This window comes from Podarcis raffonei, chromosome 13 (genome assembly GCF_027172205.1).
Source record: "Podarcis raffonei isolate rPodRaf1 chromosome 13, rPodRaf1.pri, whole genome shotgun sequence".
NCBI lineage: Eukaryota > Metazoa > Chordata > Lepidosauria > Squamata > Lacertidae > Podarcis > Podarcis raffonei.
In genome coordinates, this window is record NC_070614.1 from 53,084,471 (window position 1) to 53,106,570 (window position 22,100).

General features: G+C 49.8%; 1 protein-coding gene across 3 annotated transcripts in view; it reads left to right on the forward strand.

Moving 5' to 3' along the window:
* Nucleotides 1-22,100, forward strand: part of NLGN2 (neuroligin 2) — a 68,874-nt gene that overhangs the window by 26,577 nt on the left and 20,197 nt on the right. The window contains exons 2-3 of one of the 3 annotated variants that reach the window (XM_053362189.1): nt 813-1,598; nt 11,177-11,233. In XM_053362189.1, the coding sequence (XP_053218164.1) occupies nt 1,133-1,598; nt 11,177-11,233 (523 nt within the window). In that variant the 5' untranslated portion in view covers nt 813-1,132. Of the gene's footprint in view, nt 1-812; nt 1,599-11,176; nt 11,234-22,100 lie in introns of those variants that run through there. The other 2 variants (XM_053362191.1, XM_053362190.1) reach the window with 2 other exon arrangements.

Here is a 22,100-nt window from a genome sequence, read left to right on the forward strand (position 1 = left end):
AGTCTTGTGTTCGAATCCTGCTCGTGGGTTTCCCAGAATGGGCATTTGGTTGGCCACTGTGAGAACAGGACACCGGCCTAGATGGGCCGCCACCTCATCCTTACGTTCTCATGTTGCATTTGGTTTCGTGGCCCATCACTCCCAACAGAAGGCAGAAAATGGAAGTGTGATTCATTGAATAGTTGTGCAAGGAGGCAGAGGAGATGTTTCATCCCAAATGGACTTGTTTTCCCTTCAGGGAACGGAGGTGTCTGGGGTGAGCTCCACAAATCCCCAATCTCCCCTTTCCCTTTTTGTCCTCAACTCCCTCTTCGCAGGAAGTGTGAAGCGCATAACGCATTGTCGCGTAATCATGCATAATCTACATAATGTCAATATGCAGATCGGTTCCCAAGCAAAAAAAAAAAAAAAAAAAGATTTTGGAGGTGAGTGGGCCGTACTTTGGGGGAAGGTAAAGGTGTTTTGGGGGTGGGAGCTGTGTGTACTGTACATTTAAAGCACACACCCCCTTCAAGAATCCTGGGAACTGTAGTTCGCCCCTTCCGGAACTATAACTCCCAGCACCCTCAAAAGAAAACTACAGTTCCCAGAATCCTTTTTTTTTTAAAAGGGGTGAACTATGCTTTAAATCTATGGTGTGTCCATTTTAGGCAAAGAAAACTATTTGAGGGGTGAATGATTGGAGGATGGCTTCTTTCTGAAAACCCCTTTCTTTCTCTCTTTCTCCACCCACCCTGCCTGTTTCTTTTCCATTTCTCCCTCTTATTCACCCCTCCCTTCGATTCTCCCCCCCCCCATCTCTTGACCTCTAGGTGTGTTTCTCAAGTCTGGCTGGACGCTTCCCGCTCTCCCGGACCACGATGGAACGCAACAGACGCCTTTCCTCTGCCGGAAAACCCTCCTGCGATTCTCGCTAAGACCTTCCTAATCCTCTCCTCTCGGGCCGCTCTCCTGGTGGTTATATCCTCCTCTTCTGCTGCTGCTCCTCCGGCGGACGCCCGGCTCGCCTCCCGCGCCTCTTTCCTCTTCCCTCCTCTTCGCCCGCTCCTCGCGCGAGGACGCTCCTTCCTCTCCCTTCCCCCAGCCCGCCCTCCCAGAATCCGTCGCCCGCCACCCCACCGCCGCGTCCGCCATGTTCCTCCCGCCCTCGAGGCTCGTCCTGCGGGTGCTGAATCTCCGCACGGGCACGGCCGTCCTCTTCTGGCTCCTGGGCCTGGCGCTGCGCTCCTTGCCCCTCTCGGGGCAGAAGCCGGAGGACAAGTACCCGGTGGTGCCCACCAACTACGGCAAGCTGCGGGGGATCAAGAAGGACCTCAACAACGAAATCCTCGGCCCCGTGGTGCAGTACCTGGGCATCCCCTACGCCACGCCGCCCGTGGGCGAGAGACGCTTCCAGCCCCCCGAGGCGCCCGCGTCCTGGTCCGAGGTGCGGAACGCCACCGCCTTCGCTCCCGTCTGCCCCCAGAACATTCACGGCATGCTGCCGGGCATTATGCTCCCGGTGTGGTTCACCGAAAACCTGGAGATTGTGGCGGGATACGTGCAGAACCAGAGCGAAGACTGCCTGTACCTCAACATCTACGTCCCCATGGAGGACGGTAAGGGTGCAAAAGGGGGGCGGGCGAGCGGACACGGGCGAGCCCCCCCCAACCCTCCCCTCAGCTGTCTTGCATCTCTCCCCACTCTCCTCTCCAGCGTCGTAGGTCAGGGAACCTCACTCCCTGCTTAACACCGCAATCCCTTCTTTGAAATAATAATAATCACCATCATCTTTAGCCCTGGCCGCCTCCCCTGCGCTGCTAACCGGAAACCCCTCCAATCGCTAGCTTCCTGGCTGCCGGAGAAATAGTTTGAGCAGCGCCTCTGGGCATGTGCAGAGTGCTTTTTGCGACCGGAAGAGCTCCGCAGGATTGGAGCAGTGAGTCCAGCATGCTTTAGTGTTAACATTTTTTAAAGAACAGTTTAGTTCAGGCGTATGGGATGGTCTAAACCACCGAGCCTAGGGCTTGCCGATTGGAAGGTCGGCGGTTCGAATCCCCGCGATGGGGTGAGCTCCCGTTGCTCGGTCCCTGCTCCTGCCAACCTAGCAGTCCAAAAGCACGTCAAAGTGCAAGTAGATGAATAGGTACCACTCTGGCGGGAAAGTAAATGGCGTTTCCGTGCGCTGCTCTGGTTCGCCAGAAGCGGCTAAGTCCTGCTGGCCACATGACCCAGAAAAACTGTGAACAAACGGCTCCCTCGGCCAATAAAGTGAGATGAGCGCCGCAACCCCAGAGTTGTTCGCGACTGGACCTAATGGTCAGGGGTCCCTTTACCTTTTTAGTTCAGGCATAGGCAAACTCGGCCCTCCAAATGTTTTGGGACTAAAATTCCCATTATCCCTGACCACCGGTCCTGTTAGCTAGGGATCATGGGAGTTGTAGTCCCAAAACAGCTGGAGGGCTGAGTTTGCCTACGCCTGGTTTAGTCGAATGAGCTCGGTTGGTTAGAGCGTAGTGCTGGTGACACCAAGGTTGCGGGTTCGATTCCCCCCCATCAGGGTCGGGGGCACATCCCTGCACTGCAGCGGGTTGGACTAGATGACCGCTAGGGCCCCTTCTGACTCTGGTTCTGTGACTCTGGTGGGAATTGATTGACTGATTACAATGTGGAAGGGAAAACGAAAAGCAGGGGGGGAAGGATAAGGGTACTGTGCTATTATTATAAAAGTGGCAATTACGGGCAAATCCCCAATCTGTGCGCGCAGGCCAGGCGCCGCAAAATAAATAAATGATTTGATTCCAGCCCAGAAGTGGCGGGAAAGAGCAGGGAAATCCTCATGGCTCGCGAGGAGATCCTTCCCAGAGCCCGAAGATGATGCCAGTGAGCCAAATGTCCAGAAACAAATGTTTAAAAGGCCAATAAATAATAATAATAATAATAATAATAATAATAATAATAATAATAATTTCAAAATGCATGCTGTTCTCGAACTGGCCAGGTCGATGCCCCCCCTAGGAAGCCCACAGGCAGAATGTAAGAATCCTAGAATGGTAGCGTTGGAAGAGACCCCGAGGGTCATCTAGACCAACCCCCTACAAAGCAGGATTTTTTTGCCCAACGCGGAACTCGAACCCACAACCCTGCGATCAAGAGCCTCGTGCTCTACCGACCGAGCTGTGCCAGTAGCCCGAAGGCCAGGCCAAGGGCTCACCCGGGCCAGCACCGTCTTCTCGCAGTGGCCAAACAGACGCGCCTGGCGGGAAACTCCCAAGCGGGTCCCGAGTTCGAGAGCAACCCTCTTCTCCTGCGTTTTCCAGCAACTGGGATTCAGAAGCAGAGCACCTCTCACCCTCAGGCGCACCCTGAACGCGCAGCTGCTCTCCTTTGGGGAGCAATGAAAATCCTGATTTCATTTTGTTTTTTCAAGCTAGGGTCGAATAAGCGCAGGATTCGCTCTCCCCAAAACAGACGGGCTTGTGAACCTGAGTTTTTCTTCTCCAGATCATAGCATGGGACGTGGGGCTCCATGAGTCATTTAGTCTCCGCTAAAGAATGCCTGGCAGGTTCCTATCCAGCCCCTATTTAAGAACCTCCGATGCATCGCAGAATCCTGCCAGATGGTGCAAATAATAAAACTATTATTATTATTATTATTATTATTATTATTATTATTATTATGCCAATGGAGCTATCCTAGTCTCAGACCAAACTGGCCTATCTAGCAGAGCGTTCCCAGCACGGACTGGCAGCAGCGTCTTGCTAGGGCTTCCGGCAGGGCCCTTTACCTATCCAGAGATCGTACCCGGAGCCTTCTTCACTCCAAGCAACTCTTCCCCTGAGCAGCTCGAAATGTACAAAGACAGCAAAATGCCTTCTATCTAAAGCCAGACCTCTGCAGGCTACTTAGCTCAGTGCAGCCTACACGGGCCGGCAGCAGCCCTGCTGCGACCTCAGGTCCAGCGATGAGCTTCATCCCTCCAAGAACAAGGGCTCCTCTCCCCAAAATCCCAGGGTGCTCTGGCTCCCAGAATCCTTTGCTGCGGCCCTTTGGGGACTCCCCAGGGCCATTCCCCCCCCCACCAGGTCCTGTCCGAGCGACGCTCGCCCTACAACCACCCCACTAACTTCAGGGTCGGGGGGCTTTGCCGGTTGGGGCGGAGAACGGCAAGGAATGGCCTGGCCTTAGGGCTACTGGCACAGCTCGGTCGTTAGAGCACAGAGCTCTCGATCGCAGGGTTGTGGGTTCGAGTTTGCGTTGGGCAAAAAAACCCTGCTTTGCATGGGGTTGGACTAGATGACCCTAGGGTCCCTTCCAGCGCTACCATTCTAGGATTCTTACCTTCTGCTTGCGGGCTTCCTTTGGGGGCCATTGATCTTGCCACTTTGAGAATGCATTTTGGAATTATTACTTAGCCTTTTAAACATTTGTTTCTGGACACAATTTGAGTTGAATTAATTGTAATGAAATGATGTTAGAATGTTGTATTATTTTATTGTTGTTAGCCGCCCTGAGCCCGGCTTTGGCTGGGGAGGGATATAAATAAAATTTATTATTATTATTATTATTATTATTATTAAGGGAGGGAGAACTCTCCCCAAAAAGCAGGGGATGGCGAGAAAGAGGAGAAGGAGGAGAAACCAGCTGTTTCTTCTCCCCCCCCCAAACGCCACCCCTTCCATCTCCCACCAAGCCGTCCCTCTCTCTTTTCGCAGCATCGCTAAGCCAGTTTCCTTGGCAACGGCCGGGAAAGGGGGGGTTGCATTTAAAGAAGGGGGCGATCAAATCCCAAAGCACTAGGCGGAAAAAAACACACACAAGGCATCGGAGCGTCTCCCCCCGCCCCCCTGTGTGGGGCACTTGCTCCTGGTAGAGGCAGCTGCTGTTCCTACACCCCCCAACCCCAAACTCTGCCCCTCGCCTCCCCCCTCGTGCCCCACATCTTCTCTCTCTCCCTCCCTCCCTCTCTTTCTCCCCTCCGTGTGACACGCTTTTCCCCAGCTGCCGCCTGGGGCGTCGCAGAGAAATGTCAGGTCCCATTTGGGAACCCTGCCTGCTGCTTCTCAACCCCCCCCCCCAAATCTCCCTCACCTGAGCGGCGGAGGCTCCCTGGTCCAGCATCCGCAAGGATGCCCTCACCTGTCCACACCTGGATGAGGCCAAGGCAGCGAGGATGCAATAGTTCTCCGGTGGAAATAGGGACGTCCCATTCTGTCGCGATAATTTCCCTGTTTATGCCCCGCGCGTCGTCCTGGGTGGCAGCTTCCAACAGATATAAAAACACAATAAAAGCATTTTAAAAAAACACCCATTCCCTATACAGTGGGACCTCGGGTTAAGTACTTAAGAGATCCGTTCTTAACCTGAAACTGTTCTTAACCTGAAGCGCCACTTTAGCTAATGGGGCCTCCTGCTGCCGCCGCGCTACGGGAGCACAATTTCTGTTCTCATCCTGAAGATGAGACTGTACAGTCGTACCTCGGGTTGAAGTAACGGAGCGCGTTACTTCCGGGTTTCACCGCTCGTGTATGCGCGCATATGCGAAAGTGGCGAATTGCGACGCGCAGACGTGGGTTGCGTTCGCTTCTGGGTGCGAACGGGGCTCCAGAACGGATCCCGTTCGCATCCAGAGGTACCACTGTACAGGATTGCTTTCGGACGGCTCGGGGGTCAGATAACTCCACACCCTCCAACATTTCTCCAGTGGAAATGGGGACGTCCTAAGGAAAAGCGGGAGATCCTGGGATCAAATCAAAAAACCGGGACGGCTTCTATAAATCAGGAAAATAGAGAAACTTGGAGGGTCCGGAATAGAAAACACAACCATCTCGGTCCCAAAGGTTTCACAGCTGGGGATAACACTGGAAAATAAGGACTCTTGGAGGGTCTGGAGTGGGGGTTTTTTCCCTGGCCAATCTGAGCAGGTTACAGGCGGATTTAATGCCAGGCCCGATCTGGGATAATCTTCATTTAAAAAGGAGCCAGCAAGTGGAAGCCCCATAACTGAATCTGCCCCATTGTGCGGTTTCCCAAACGTGAGTCTCCGGGACTACAATTCCCATCATCCCCGACCGCTGCTCTTGTTAGCTGCAGGCGATGGGAGTTGTAGTCCAAAAACAGCTGGAGACCCACTGGCCTAGAAGGGCCACGTTCATGGAGCGCTTTAAAGTCATGGCTTCCCCCCCAAGGAATCCTGGGAACTGTAGTTGGGTTGAGGGTGCTGAGAGCACAGAGCAAAAACCCCCAGAGTTCCCTGGGAAGCGGCGTTGGAGGTCAAACAGGCATGTCTTCTCCCAAGGGATTCTGGGAGATGTAGTTTGCCGAGCGCGGTGAGGAGACCTTGCCGTTCCCGCTCACGGAGAGACCATTCCCAGAGTGGGTTAACAGCCAATCCCTCTTCCCAGGGAATTCTGGGAATTGCAGTTCTCTGAAGGGAATAGCGGAGGGTCTCCTCGCAGCTCTCAGCACCCTTAGCAAACTACAGCTCCCAGAATCCTTTGGGGGAAGCCATGACTGTTTAAAGCGGTATCGCAGCGCTTTTAACATTCGGCATGAATGCAGGCTAGGTGGGCCATTGGCTGGATCCTGTGCCCTAGATCCTTTGATGTTCCTGTTTGATAGGGAAGTCCCGCCCCCCATTTAGGGAAGTTTTTAATGCCTGTTGTTTTATTGTATTTTTAATATTTTGTTGGAAGCTGCCCAGTGTAGCTGGGAAAACCCAGCCAGATGGATGGGGTAGATAATAATAATAATAATAATAATAATAATAATAATAATAATAATAATAATGTGCATGGAAGCCTGGACCTCCTCAGAGTAACCCCTCTGGACAAATTTTCTTTAAACTATATATTTTAAAATTAAAATCCTACCTTTTCCCCAGGATGGGGCTCAAAGCAGCTTGCAGATAAAAATAAAGGAATGCAGATAAAGTTTGTCTGTATGGATGCTGAAATTCAGTTTTGAGGGTCAATTCCTCCCCTCCCCAATTGTGGAAAATAAGCTTCACCCACTCACCCGACATTTATGGCAAAATTTAGTGTCAGGGACACCTCCGCAGCAGTCTCCCCCAATCTTTCGTTCCCTCCAGGCGTCAGACTACAACTCCCATTATCCCTGACCGCTGCCATGTTGGATGGACTCGGTGGCAGATAAAATCCCCCCAAAATCTGGAGGGCACGAGGTTGGCAAAGGTTGCCATAGGCTCAGGGCGATTTAATATCTGTGTCCGTCCCAGTGCACCCTGGGAAATGTGAGCCGGTGCGGACAAGATAATAATAATAATAATAATAATAATAATAATAATAATAATAATAATAATAATTTTATTTATACCCCACCCTCCCCAGCCAAGGCCTGGCTCAGGGCGGCTAACAAGCAAGAATAAAAACAAATTGAATGAATACAACTTAAAAATTAAGATTAAAATATTGAAACCTTAAAATATTAAAATGCAGCCTCATCACAGGAGGAGAAGGAAAAAGAAAGACGAGGAGGGAATCAAATTGGCTCCAAGCCAAAGGCCAGGCGGAACAACTCTGTCTTACAGGCCCTGCGGAGTGTCCGGGGCTCACCCCAAACTATAACTCCCAAGGAGCACGATAGTTAAAAACAACGGGAGCGTGGCAGAGGTCTTGGGTCTGATCCGGTGGGAAGCCACATGCATTCATATAGAATAATAGAAGCTGGAAGGGACCCCAGGGGACATCTACTCCAACCCCCGCAACCACAGCTAAATTCCATCAGATCGGGTCCTTTGATAAGTAGCGCAGGGCGGCTGGGTTCACCTACCTTTAGGTAAAGGTAAAGGGACCCCTGACCATTAGGTCTAGTCGTGGCCGACTCTGGGGTTGCGCGCTCATCTCGCTTTATTGGCCGAGGGAGCCGGCGTACAGCTTCCGGGTCATGTGGCCAGCAGGACTAAGCCACTTCTGGCGAACCAGAGCAGCGCACGGAAACGCCGTTTACCTTCCCGCCAGAGCGGTACCTCTTTATCTACTTGCACTTTGACGTGCTTTCGAACTGCTAGGTTGGCAGGAGCAGGGACCGAGCAACGGGAGCTCACCCCTTCATTGCGGGGATTCGAACCGCCGACCTTCCGATTGGCAAGTCCTAGGCTCTGTGGTTTAACCCACAGCGCCACCCGCGTCCCCTTCACCCACCTTTGGGTCAGCCCAAACAGCAGCAGCCTCCTCTTTCCCTTTCCGTTTTTGTTCTCTGCACGAACGGCCGTTAACCTCTGGAACTGCCTGCCACAGGAATTCCCGAGAGAGTCAAGAGAAAGCCGCACTGTGAATTGTGGGCGGGTGGAAGAAGAGAGGGGCGATGTCAGGGCAGAGAGGCAGGATCTGCGGGCTTGTCCCGAGAGAGTAGCGCAGGTCAGGAGGGTGAAGGGGCACTTGTGGTTAGCCCCCTCCCTCCCTCCTTCTCTCCCTGTTTTCCGCTCTCCTGCTCTGCCCTCCCTTTCGCTGCTCTCTTTATATAGCAGAGGATGCTGCTGCCCCGGGGCGAGTCGCCAGCCCGTGAAAAATCCTTCTGTCTTAATCTGCAAATGCCCAGTTCCCCCATCACATCAGGGAGGAAAGGGAGATGCCAGCCGTCGCGCTGCCCCAGATTTCGGCTGGCGGAGCTGAGCCGGGCACGGTGCCAAGCCTTTCGCCTCTCCTTCCCCTGTCCCCCAAAACTCCCCCTCTCGGCATAGGATTTCCCTTCGGTTGCAAGTCCCCCTCCTCGGATACTCGGCCGCCTTCCTGGCAAACTCTCTCGGGAATTCCTGTAGCAGGGAGTTCCAAAGATCCACAGGGGCCTGCTTACATTGCTCGGGAGCTGGAAAACCCTGGCCTTCCGCGTCTCCTCCTTGGGGATGCAGGCTAACGCCTCTCTCCTCCCTTCTTAAGAGTCTGACCCCCTTGTCCCGGAAGGGACAGGATCGGCCTCAGTGGGGTCCTGTGGGGCTCCAACATCCCCTTTGCCCCCTTCCTCCTCCAGCTCAGCGCTCTTCAGGCGGCGCCGTCTGCCCGTCTGTCGACACCTCCTCCTCCAGCCGCAGGGGGTTGAGATGGATGACCGTACGGGTCCCTTCCAACGTCATGCGGCAGCCACACACGCCCCCTCTCCCATCTGCCTGCCAGATCCCGTCTCGACGCCTCCTTCCCGCGTCCCGCTGGGCTCTTGGCTTCGCCTTTTCTCTAGGACACCAACTTAAAAAAAGCTCCCGGTTCGCTCTGCTTTCTGCCGCTTCCCTCTCTAGTCATCCTCTTTGCCTCCCGGTTCCTTCCTCCCGCGTCTTCCGGAAGGATGCTTGGGACGCAGGCAGGAGTCCAACAGGTGCAGCTTCTGCGTACAGTTCTGCCTGGGGAGGGGACTGCACCTGTGGAATGCCTGCTTTATGGTAGAATTGCCCAGATGGAAAGGGGACCCCGAGGTGCTATCTAGTCCAACCCCCTGGCTGGGCTCGAACCTCCAACCTTCCGGTTAGCAGCCAGGCGAACTGACCCTCTGCGTCCCTGAGAAATGATGTCACACACCGGTTAAAGGCCCTAAGAACCAAAAATAACAACAAGGACCCAGGAAGCGGGTTAGTGACTCGATCCTGACTTTGGAATCAGCACCCTTGGGAGAAAAAGTCTCAGAAAAGCATATTTATTTCATTTTATTTAAAAGCGCTTAGCATTTTTTAGCATTTCTAAGTGGTTACACGAGGAGATGTATTCGTTTATTAAATTTCTATACAGTCGTACCTCGGAAGCCGAACGGAAGCCGTTCCGAGAGTCCGTTCGGGTTCCGAAACGTCCAGGAACCAAAGCACGGCTTCTGATTGGCTGCAGGAAGCAGCTCCTGCAGCCAATCGGAAGCCCCGTCGGACGTTCGGCTTCCGAAAGGACGTTCAGAAACCGGAACGCTCACTCCCAGGTTTCGATCATTCGGGAGCCGATTTCTTCTGGAGCCAAGGCATCTGAGATCCAATGTACGACAGCATCTGAGGATCACAAAGGCATTTTGCAAAATAAAAACGCACAATATAATAACCAGTGCTTTTTTTCTGGAGGTACGCAAAGCCCACATTTTGTGAATCTTTGTAGAGTCATACTTCGGGTTACAGACGGTTGCGTTTTTTCGGGTTACAGACTGCCAAAACCCAGAAGTACTGGAATGGCATACTTCCGGGTTTCGGCGGTCGAGCATGCGCAGAAGCACTAAATCGCGCTTTGCACATGCGCAGAAGCGCCGAATCGCAACCTGCGCGGATCACGTTCGCAACCCGAGCGTCCCCTGTACTTTTGTCCATGTGCTGTGTTTCTTTCCCTCGATTTGAACTACAAAACGGTGATTTTTCTCGAGTCAAAACGAGAGTACCGCGAAACATTTTCTTCAGGAAAAAAGCACGGATGATAACAAAACAGGACAGTTTTTGCAGGCACAGAGGTTTCCTAAGATGCTGGCTTCCAGTTTAAAGATCCGGCAAGTCCCTTGCGAATAGAGGAATTTGGTGTGGCCCTTAAGTGAGTGAGTTTGTCTGCCCTCTCCCCGGCCGCTGTCCCAGGGGTGTTGAATGGTAATGAAATTTGGAAAGGGAGCCCCAAATATCATCTAGTCCAACCCTCCTGCGATGCAGGAAAATCGCATCTCGCAGGGTCCCTCGCAGATGGTTGTAGACTTGAAAGGGACCAGCAGCGGTCATCTAGTCCAACCCGCTCCGATGCAGAAACCGCAAGCAAAGAATCCCTCCCTCCCAGGTAGTCCATATGGTTCTGTTATCCATTTCAGGATCTAACCCACCACCCACCCACCCCTCCCAACCCGGTTCGTCTCTAACCTACCTTTAATTTCACAGCATCCGGTTTCTCTATAATTCTGTGTCATATATATAAATCTAATATATATATATATATATATATATATATATATATATATATATATATATATGTTTTTTCGGGGGGGGGAAGGAAAAATAAAAATATCCCAGCAACATCAGCAACACACACACACAAACCCAGGAGAGAAAAAAAACCTTTAAAAAACGAAAATTGTTTGTATTTTGCTAAAAGAAAGAAAAGAAATATTGCTTTTTTCCCTTTTTGCTGAAGCAGACGAGAAACAAAACGCAAAAACCGATCTCTTTTTTTTCTTGATCTTTCTCTCTCTTTTTACCCCCTTGTCCCATTTTTCTTTTTTCTTCTTTTTTCTTGCTCTTAGGTCCGCTCACGAAAAAGCGTGAGGAGGTGTCAACTAACAATCCCTCTCCAGACGAAGGTATTTTTCCTGCATGTTTCACAAATCTTGCTTTTTTAAAAAAACAAAAACAAAAAACAGAAACAGAAACAAAATATTTTCCTTTTTTTTTTGGTTTTGGTTTTTTGGTTTTTTACTTCTTCTTTTTAAATATATATATATATTGATTAAAAAAGAAAAGAAAAGAAACCAGAACAAATAATATATAAACTTTTGGAAAAAAAGCAACCCTTCCCCCCCTCTTTTTTCCTTTTTTTGAGAAAGCACCCCCCCTTTCTTGTTTTCCAAAATCATCACAATTTTCGCTTCCTTCTTTCTTTACCTTTTCCTCTCTTTTTTTTCTCCTTTTTTTTGGAAGGGAAACAAACGATAATAATAATTACAATACTGCCCCCTCCAATCCATTTAGGGCCAGATGATTTACTGAGATTTAGAAGAACTTTTATTGCAAAGGGAAGAATTTCATTTGGGATTTGGGTGTGTGCTTGTATTTCTGGGTGTGGTGTCCCCACCAAAGCAAACCAAGCTTTGGGCCTGTTTCCCATAATCCTCCTCGCTCACAAATTCCAAAATAAAGTGGCTTTTTTTTGGTGGAGAAAAGCCCGCAGGGGGTATTTTCTGAACTTGGCAACTTTTAATTCATTGTGAGAGAGGAACGGGCTTCGTGGGACGGGACTCTGGTGTTGTTCTCTGGTTCCCATTGTTTTCCTGCCTTTACGAACTTAAAAATATATATATTTGGGTTATTATTTTCCCCCCAACCAGGGTGTCCCTCAAACAAGCCATCACCACCCCTTAAAAGTCCCCAGTTGTGAAAGCGGAAGATTTCTTGTCACTCCCAAACTGACGGAATTAAAGCAGGTGGTGACCCAATTTCCCTTGTGCCCATTTTACAGAAAAGTTGCTTTGCTCCCTTGTTTTCTAACGGCTTTCCTCAACCAGATGTCGACCTACTACAACTCCCATCAGCCCCAGCCAGTGTGGCCCAATGGCCCAGGGGGATGATGGGAGTTGGAGACCAACGAGACCTGGTTCCCCTTCCGCCGCTTTGCACCCGGGCGGCGTGGGAATTGTAGTTCAGGGATGGCAAGAAAGGAACTAGAGAGTGAAGGAATTGTAGGTGCTTTGACTGTTTGGTTAACAGGATACGCCCGCAGCTTCTCATAAGAAATGTTGCCTAACTGGGAGCAACGCAGAAAAAAAAACACGCCTTGTGCCATTTTTTGCCCATCTAGGCCAGTGTTACCCGTTCTGGCTGGCAGCCCCTCTCTGGGTCCCTGGCTGTTTCCTTTTAAAACGGAGACTCTGTCGGGGTTTGAACCCGCAACCGTCTGCATGCAAAGTGCTCTGCCCCCCTTGAGCAAAGGGGCCAACCCTCAAAGCTAACCGATAAATACTTTTATGTGATAATTTCACCGATTTAGGGTGCAATGTTGCGCCCGTTTGAAGACCAAAATAAGTTAAGAATTATTTTCCTTTTTTCCCCTGCTCAGCAGTGGCCTTACTGTTTTCCATCGCCTTTTGCCCCAAAACAATCAGACGGTTGTGTTTCGGGTGACCCTGCGGAATTATATCTCTCACTGATATGGCCATGCAGGAAATTTTCGGAGGAGAAAGGGGGACGTCTCGCCGAAAAGCAGCCTGCGCATATCTTCCCTCTCTCTCCCTTTTCTTTTTTTGCAACCACAACCCTTTATTTTGCCAGGACTGGAACGGCGCTGCTGAGAGTTCTAATTTGAGGAAAGAAAATGCAGGAAAGGGTTTGGGGTTTTGCGTTGTTTTTTAAAGGGTCCTGCAGCAAATTATTACGCAGAGGGAGCAGGAACTTGGTGGACTGGACTATTTTGGGTTTATTAGATGGAGCGGAGAAATTGGACTCGTGGGTCCTGGTGTACGCGGAGGGTTATTTCGTACCAACAAGAGTCCAGACTGCAACTCTCCCCCGGGTATTTTAATCCCGTGTAGGAAAAGAAAAATGAGCCGAAGCGGTGGGAAATCCTTTGTTGTTAGCAAAATTTGCACACTGGTTGTGGTTCCAGCCTCTCTTTGCAAGGTTATGCAGACCGTGTTTGCTCGTAAATGAGCTACTGGATACCCTTAGTCCTAATTTGCCCAGTCCTCTTTTAAGGCCATTCAAGTTGGTGGCCACACTGTGGCAGAGAGTTCCACAGGTTAACAGCGCTGCAGGAAGAAAGGCTATCTTTTATCTGTCCTGAAACTTCCAATGTTCCACTTCATTTAATGTACTTTTAATCTCTTGTTGGAAGCCGCCCAGAGTAATAAATTATTATTATTATTATTATTATTATTATTATTATTATTATTATATGCCCTACTGCCACGAGAGAGGGAGGAAATGATTTTCCTTGGGCCATGCGTACTTGACTTCTATCATGTTGCCTCTTAATCGTCTTTTCTCTACATGAAAAAACATCCCAAACCTTTCTGCAACTTTTAAACTGACCACAGTTTCCCTTTTCGTCCAATTCTCCGGAACTGTGGTTTCTCTAAACTGTGGTTTCAGAACAAGCCAGAACAATTTGATTGTGGTTCGTTTTAACAAACCACGGTCTTTCCAGGAAACCGCAGTTTGGATGTAATGGGGACGACGACTGCGGTTAGTTTAAGAGCAGAAATTGACACTTCTGATCTCCCAGAACCTGAGGCTCGTGAATGCAGAACCATTTGCGTGTGGTTTTTACTGTTATAAAAACTATACAAGGGGAAGCGGAGGAAAGAAGACAAACCACAAAGAGAAACGCCTTGTTTCGCACCCAGTGCCACATTCACTGACGGTGGCAGAATGAGGCGGTGGAACAGTTTCATTTTACTTATTTAAAATTTATATATTTCTAGATTGTAAAAAATAAATAAATCCTAAAAACAAGTTTACAAGGAGAAGAAAACAATAAATTTGCCAGTAAGAACAGTAAAAAGCGACTCTTTAAAACAAACAAAAATCAGCAATAAAGTAAAAACAGAATAAAATGTACGTCCATGTTCTACACGTCTGTGCGGGCTTGTCTGAACAAAAATTTTTTTTTTAGCTGGTCCCGAAAAGAGCCCAGCGAAGGCTCCCTGGTGTCAATAGGCAGGGAGTTCCAGAGGCTAGGTGCTGCCACACAAATAGATCAACGAGGGTTTATCTGGGGTGTAGAATGGGCAGCACTGCTTTAGACTGAAAGAGAAGGGTCACGTTTTTACAATCTTCTACTAGATGGGGGAGGGACGTGGGGGGCGCTGTGGGTGGCGCTACTCTCTTGGGACAAGCCCGTGGATCCTGCCTCTCTGCCCTGACGTTGTCCCTCTTCTTCCGCCCACCCGCAATTCAAAGCGTGGCCTTCTCTCTTGACTCTCTCGGGAATTCCTGTGGCAGGCAGTTCCGGAGGTTAACGGCCGTTCGTGCAGAGAACAATAACGGAAAAGGAAAGAGGAGGCTCCTGGTGTTTGGGCTGACCCAAAGGTGGGTGAAGGGGACGCGGGTGGCGCTGTGGGTTAAACCACAGAGCCTAGGACTTGCCGATCAGAAGGTCGGCGGTTCGAATCCCTGCAATGACGGGGTGAGCTCCCGTTGCTCGGTCCCTGCTCCTGCCAACCTTGCAGTTCAAAAGCACCTCAAAGTGCAAGTAGATAAATAGGTACGGCTCCGGCGGGAAGGGGAACGGCGTTTCCGTGCGCTGCTCTGGTTCGCCAGAAGTGGCTTAGTCCTGCTGGCCACATGACCCGGAAGCTGTACGCCGGCTCCCTCGGCCAATAAAGCGAGATGAGCGCCGCAACCCCAGAGTCGGCCACGACTGGACCTAGTGGTCAGGGGTCCCTTTACCTTTACCTTTACTAGATGGGGGGGAGGGGTGTATCTAAAAAGACTCCCTGCAAGTAGAAATCTAGCAGAGCAGGGAAGGAACTGGTTATCTAAAAAGACCCCCTGCAAGTAGAAATCTAGCAGAGCAAGGCAAACACTGGTTATCTAAAAAGATGGCCTGCAAGTAGAAATCTAGCAGAGCAAGGCAGACACTGGTTATCTAAAAGAGACTCCCTGCAAGTAGAAATCTAGCAGAGCAGGGAAGACACTGGTTATCTTAAAAAGACTCCCTGCAAGTAGAAATCTAGCAGAGCAAGGCAGACACTGGTTATCGAAAAAGACTCCCTGCAAGTAGAAATCTAGCAGAGCAAGGCAAACGCCGGTTATCTAAAAAGACTCCATGCAAGTAGAAATCTAGCAGAGCAAGGCAGACTCCGGTTATCTAAAAAAGACTCCCTGCAAGTAGAAATCTAGCAGAGCAGGGAAGACACTGGCTATCGAAAAATACTCCCTGCATGGGGAAACCATGAAACAGTGCCTGACTCAGGATTTTAACGATTCCATTCTACTAAATAGGTAGAGTTTGGTGGAGGTAAGGCAGGGAAAGAATTCGGGGTTCACCGTAAACTTAAGAACTCCTTTCTTGTCCCATCCTGTGGCCCCCTCTCCAACACAGGGGAAAGGAGAATTTGAGGAGAGAACCCCAAGCTATTGAATTAGTCAAAGAAATAAAGAGTGGGGACACCAGGGGTCATCCAGACCAACCCGGTGCAATGCAGGAACTGCGGCTGTTTTGTGAGCTAGTCCCGTTTTAGTGAGCTAAGATTGCGAGCTGCATTGTTCAGCCGAAGAGTATGGATTTAGAAAATCACGTTCTGAAGACAAGGCGCACCCTTCTGAACCCTTCCTGTGTGTGTTCCTGAGCACGTGCAGAGTTTTTCTTTCTTTCTCCCGTACCAATGCGGCCATATTCTGGCAGTACAGGACAGGTGTTTATTTCAAGTATCCATTTCTGCATATGTTTCCTTTATAAAGGAAAAGGCTCCAAATTGCTTATTATTTCAAACAAAAACAGCAACAACGTTTCAGAGGTTAAAACCGATAACTGAAACGAAAAATGCAACTTAAAACCAGCGAAACAGCGGCGTCAAAGCAAATGAAATTAGGAAATCAGGAAAGTGAAGGCTGGGGCATGGTCTCGTGGGTCGAGGAAAACCTGGGCACATAATAAAAATAATAATAACACATCTTTCTTTCTTTATCCTTTTTATTTATTGAATTTATAGCCAGCCGTTCCTCCCTGAGGGTCCCAGGGCTACAAATGAAGATGCAATTGAAAAGCAAAATGCAAAAAGCCTTGTAAAACAGGTGGAAACCTTCTAAAAACAATTGCATCTAAAAGCAATTACAAGCTAGAATCTCCCCCCAAAGCAATTCCAACTAAAAATAACGCTTATTGTCCAAAGATTTTGGGGGCGCCTGGGACCGTATCTGGCAGCCAGCGCGTGTCTGAAGCGAATGGCAGGTGGGGACAGAGCGAAGGACGACCCAGAGATCTGGGGCCACATCCCACCTGAGGAAAAAGGTCTTCAAAATCAAAAATCCCTGAGCTATTAATTTTTTTCCTTTTAGGGCACCTGAAACGGCGTTCGTTTAAAACAACGCCACAAAGTCCAAGAGGATACAGCAGAGGATTCAGCGTGAAACGGGTCCAAAATCAGAGCGGAGGGCTGTTTAAATGCCTTGAAGGGAGATTATAGAATTGTAGAGTCGGAAGGGTGCACCGGGGTCATCTAGCCTGACCCCCCATTTATTTACCTATCGTTCGTTTCGTCTGGCGAAACGATGGTGAGGAGAAGGAAAAGGTCTCAGAGCGGCTTACGGAAAGTTCAAAGCGATAAGAGGATGGGTAAAAGCAGCTTTTAAAAAAAAGGTTTAGGAATAATGGACAATAAGCTAAAGAAACAGAAATTAAAACACGTGTCAACGGCCTATGTGTCTTAAACAGGCTTGCCTAAACTAAAATGTTCAAAGCAGGCACCCCAAAAAGTGTGGAGCCTGACATCAAGTTGCAGGGAGTTCCAAAGTTATTAAATTTGCACCCCGATATATATTTATATAAAATAGCATATCTGTTGGGGAAGACTTCTCATAGCGGCCAGTCAAATGCCCCAAGGGAAAGCCTACAAGCAGGATTCGAACACAGGATCTGAGCCCCCCTCTCCCACATTTAAAACAATAGCCCCCCTCTCCCACATTTAAAAGTCCGTGCAATATTAAAAAGACACAGACAGGCTCGGAGAGGAACATTTTCGCCTGGCCCCTAAAGATGTCGAATGAAGGTGCCTGGCTGTCCAAAGCCGTCTCCTCTTCCGCAAATTGGTCCAGTCCTCTTTTAAAGCCGTCTCGGTTGGTTTCCTGTGGCATGGAGTTCCATAGTTGAACAACGTTAAACGAAGCATGGAAAAGGTCTTTTTTTTAAATCTTCCAACGTTCACGAGTTCCAGTGTTGCCAGAGAGGGAGGCAAACTCTTTCTCAGTCTCTGTGCAAGGCCTAATTTCACGGATTTGGGCCTTTCCTCTGAAACCAGAAATTCCCAAACGCCACAACCGCTCCCCGTCCCCTCGATAATTTGGGATGGCCTTTTCTGGACCCTTTTTGCAGCTCTGGTTTGTGGCTTGCCGCCGGCAATCCGTACACCGAGCAAAAAGAACATATTCGGCAACGTATTCATCTCCCCGCTTTGGAGCCCCCTCCCCTCCTGCAAAACAGCTGGAGCACCCAGAATTTCTCCTCCAAACACCCAAGGCAGGGCGAGGGCTCACCGCTGCAATCCTCAACCGGGTGCCCTCCAGATCCTTCAAACAGCAGCGCCCGTTGGCACCGCCCGCTGTGCTTTGAACTACAACTCCCATCATCCCCTGGCTGGGGTTGATGGCAGCTCCAGTCCAAAATATCTGGAAGGGTCTGGTTTGCAGTATTGAAACGACTCAAGGGTCACCCAGTGGTTTTCACGGACGTGCCAATCTTCACGCAACAAATAACCATCGAGTTGCATGGGATCTTTGACCCAACCTGTGGCTCGAACTCACGACCTTGAGATTAAGTGTCCCGTGCTGTAATTAACCAGCGGAACTCCCTGCCACCAGATGAATTGTCCCACAAATGGAATACACCTTCAAATAAGGATCGGAGAAATTTGTGGAGGAGAAAGAGAGGAATATCTGTGGCTCCAAGCCAGGATGGCTGTGCGTTGACCTCCACGGTCAGTGGCAGCCACACTCCTGGATTCCAGCTGCCGGAAACCGCAGGAGGGAAGAGCGGGTCTTGCGTTCGAATCCTGCTTGCTGGCTTTCCCACAGGTTGGCCGCTGTGAGAACAGGATAGGCCGTTGGCCTGATCCTGGTACTTCTAAAGGTTGACTGGAGTGGGTGGGAGCTTGAGTCCCAACAGCAGTGCGGTGTAGCGGTTAGAGTGCTGGATTAATAATAATTTAATAATAATAATAATAATAATAATAATAATAATAATAATAATAATTTATTGTTTATACCCCGCCCATCTGGCTGGGCTTCCCCAGCCACTCTGGGCAGCTTCCAACAAAATATTAAAATACCATAATGCATCAAACATTAAAAGGGCTGCCTTCAGATGTCTTCTAAAAGTCAGATAGTTATTTATTTCCTTGACATGTGAAGGGAGGGCGTTCCACAGGGCGGGTGCCACCACCGAGAAGGCCCTCTGCCTGGTTCCCTGTAACTTGCCTTCTCATAGCAAGGGAACCACCAGAAGGCCCTCAGAGCTGGACCTCAGTGTCCGGGCAGAACAATGGGGGTGGAGACGCTCCTTCAGGTCTCCTGGGCCTTTGAGGCCGTTTAGGGCTTTCAAGGTCAGCACCAACACTTTGAATTGTGCTCGGAAACATACTGGGAGCCAATGTAGGTCTTTCAGGACTGGTGTTATGTGGTCTCCCAGTCCCCAGTCCAGCTGCCGCGTTCTGGATTAACTGCAGTTTCCGGGTCACCTTCAAAGGTAGCCCCACGCAGTAGTCCAAGCGGGAGATAACCAGAGCATGCACCACTCTGGCCGGACAGTCTGCGGGCAGGGAGGGTCTCATCCTGCGTACCAGATGGAGCTGGTAGACAGCTGCCCTGGACACAGAACTGACCTGTGCCTCCATGGACAGCAGTGAGTCCAAAATGACTCCCAGGCTGCGCACCTGGTCCTTCCGGGGCACAGCTGTCCCATTCAGGACCAGGGAGTCCCCCACACCTGCCCACCCCCTGTCCCCCCAAAACAGCACTTCTGACTTGTCAGGATTCAACCTCAATCTGTTAGCCGCCATCCATCCTCCAACCGCCTCCAGACACTCACACAGGACCTTCACCGCCTTCACTGGTTCTGATTTGAAAAAAAAGGTAGATTAAGAAGTGGGGAGGGGGGATCTGGGTTCAAATTCCACCCCCCACTTGGCCATGGAGCTCACAGGATGACGTTGGGCCTGTCGCTTTTTTGATGTTCTTACCAAACGTAAAGAACTGAGGCCAGTCGGTGAATTTGATGGGCAAAAGGACCCAAATAAAGCTTTGCGTTACCTGACACATTCCCCGAAGGAGGGCGGCTGCAGAATGCTCACAAGGAAATAGGAACATACCCAGAGCCCAGCAGGATCAGGCCAGTGGCCTCCAACTATGGCAGCAGAGCCATCTTGCCCTAGTTGCCGCCGACAGCCCTCTCCTCCTCTGCGACTTTGCCCACCCAAGATGGCCGCCGCCGCCGGCCCCTGTGGCGGGGAGTTCCGCAGGACTTTTCTGCTGCCTGTCCTGAATGAATGAATTTTATTATTTTGGTCACAGTTCCAGCCCACATACAATATCAAGGAATTTATAAAACACGATAGGGATACATTTGAATTTGCAATTAGGTATAACAGGGACGGGACATGGGTGGCGCTGTGGGTTAAACCACAGAGCCTAGGACTTGCTGAGCAGAAGGTCGGCGGTTCGAATCCCCGTGACGGGGTGAGCTCCCGCTGCTCGGTCCCTCCTCCTGCCAACCTAGCAGTTCGAAAGCACGTCAAAGTGCGAGTAGATAAATAGGTACCGCTCCGGCGGGAAGGTAAACGGCGTTTCCGTGCGCTGCTCTGATTCGCCAGAAGCGGCTTAGTCCTGCTGGCCACATGACCCGGAAGCTGTATGCCGGCTCCCTCAGCCAGTAAAGCGAGATGAGCGCCGCAACCCCAGAGTCGGTCACGACTGGACCTAATGGTCAGGGGTCCCTTTACCTTTTATAATAGGGACAATACTGATATAGCAACAGTTAAAAAAAAAGAAATTAAAACGTTAGTCACTAATATATAACCTAAAATTATCATTTAAGGCCTTAATCATTATGATAAGAAACCAGTAGGTTCTTGTTAGTCCACCGTCAGAAGTCAATTATGGATCAGAAACCAGGACAGGGCCCTGTTTCGACGTATTCACCTTCATCAGCTGGAAGTAACAAATATTACATGAAAATACATTTAAATTCTCTATTTGAGTTTGTAATCCATACTTTTGAATGGATTAGATTTTGTTACAAGTGACTATTGATTTGCGAGTAGAGACCACTCCCACTGCTGAAACTTACATTGGCCTGAGTTCTTGGTGTGCTTTTTTCTTGGTATATTTAATAACAAGAACTCCCAACTTATTTAACCTTAATCATTACGACAGCACAGCTTGTTCCCGAAGTTTTATGGCAATGGCATAGAATTTGGCTACCTTTAATCAAGAGGTTTTGCTTCAGTCCGTACTTTAACTTAGAGGCTTCCAAATATAACCTGTTTCTGGCCCAGCGAAGACCATATCCTGTGCACCTCGTGCAAAAAGCAACAGCACTCGAACCCGAACCCTTGGATTTAATACATGATCTGTTCAGATAGACTCAGAAAATGGTCCCAAATCTTCCAACATTCGGTTTCGTTGGAAATCCGTGAGTTACAGCGTCTTGAGATATATATGTGTAAGAGAAAGAGGGGTTTGGAGGAAATAGGAGGTGTGTTTCGGGCTAATAATAATAATAATAATAATTTATTATTTATACCCCTCCCATCTGGCTGGGCTTCCCCTGCCATTCTGGGCGGCTTCCAAAAAAATATTAAAATATTGTAATACATCAAACATTAAAAGCTTCCCTAAACAGGGCTGCCTTCAGGTGTCTTCTAAAAGTCTGGTAGTTGTTGTTCTCTTTGACATCTGGTGGGAGGGAGTTCCACAGGGAGGGCGCCACCACCGAGAAGGCCCTCTGCCTGGTTCCCTGTAACTTGGCTTCTCGCAGCGAGGGAACTGCCAGAAGGCCCTCAGCACTGGACCTCAGTGTCCGGCTGAACGATGGGGGTGGAGACGCTCCTACAGATATACTGGACCGAGGCCGTTTAGGGCTTTCAAGGTCAGCACCAACACTTTGAATTGTGCTCGGAAACGTCCTGGGAGCCAATGTAGGTCTTTCAAGACTGGTGTTATGTGGTCTCGGTGTGTACCAGACGGATCTGGTAAGCAGCTGCCCTGGACACAGAACTGATCTGTGCCTCCATGGAGAGCTGTGAGTCCAAAATGACTCCCAGGCTGCGCACCTGATCCTTCGGGGCACAGTTGCCCCATTCAGGACCAGGGAGTCCTCCACACCTGCCCACCTCCCGTACTTCTGTCTTGTCAGGATTCAACCTCAATCTGTTATCCGCCATCCATCCTCCAACCGCCTCCAGACACTCACATAGGACCTTCACCACCTTCACTGGTTCTGATTTGAAAGAGAGGTAGAGCTGGGTATCATCCGCATACTGATGAACACCCAGCCCAATGCGAGGGGGACCAGGTTGCCCAAAGTCAAACACATGTGTGTGGGGTGGTTGATGGTTTTTTTGGGGGGGATTCTATGTATCACGATCCGCTTTCCTTTGGCCCCACCCTCTTCCTCATCTGTTCCCCTCAGGAAAGGCGGGTGGTGGGGGGAGGGGCCAAGTGGAAACCGCTAATTAAGACCTTGGTGCGTCTAATTAACGCTCTCCCCTTGCAGCGAATTAATTAGGCTCCAGGTTGCCA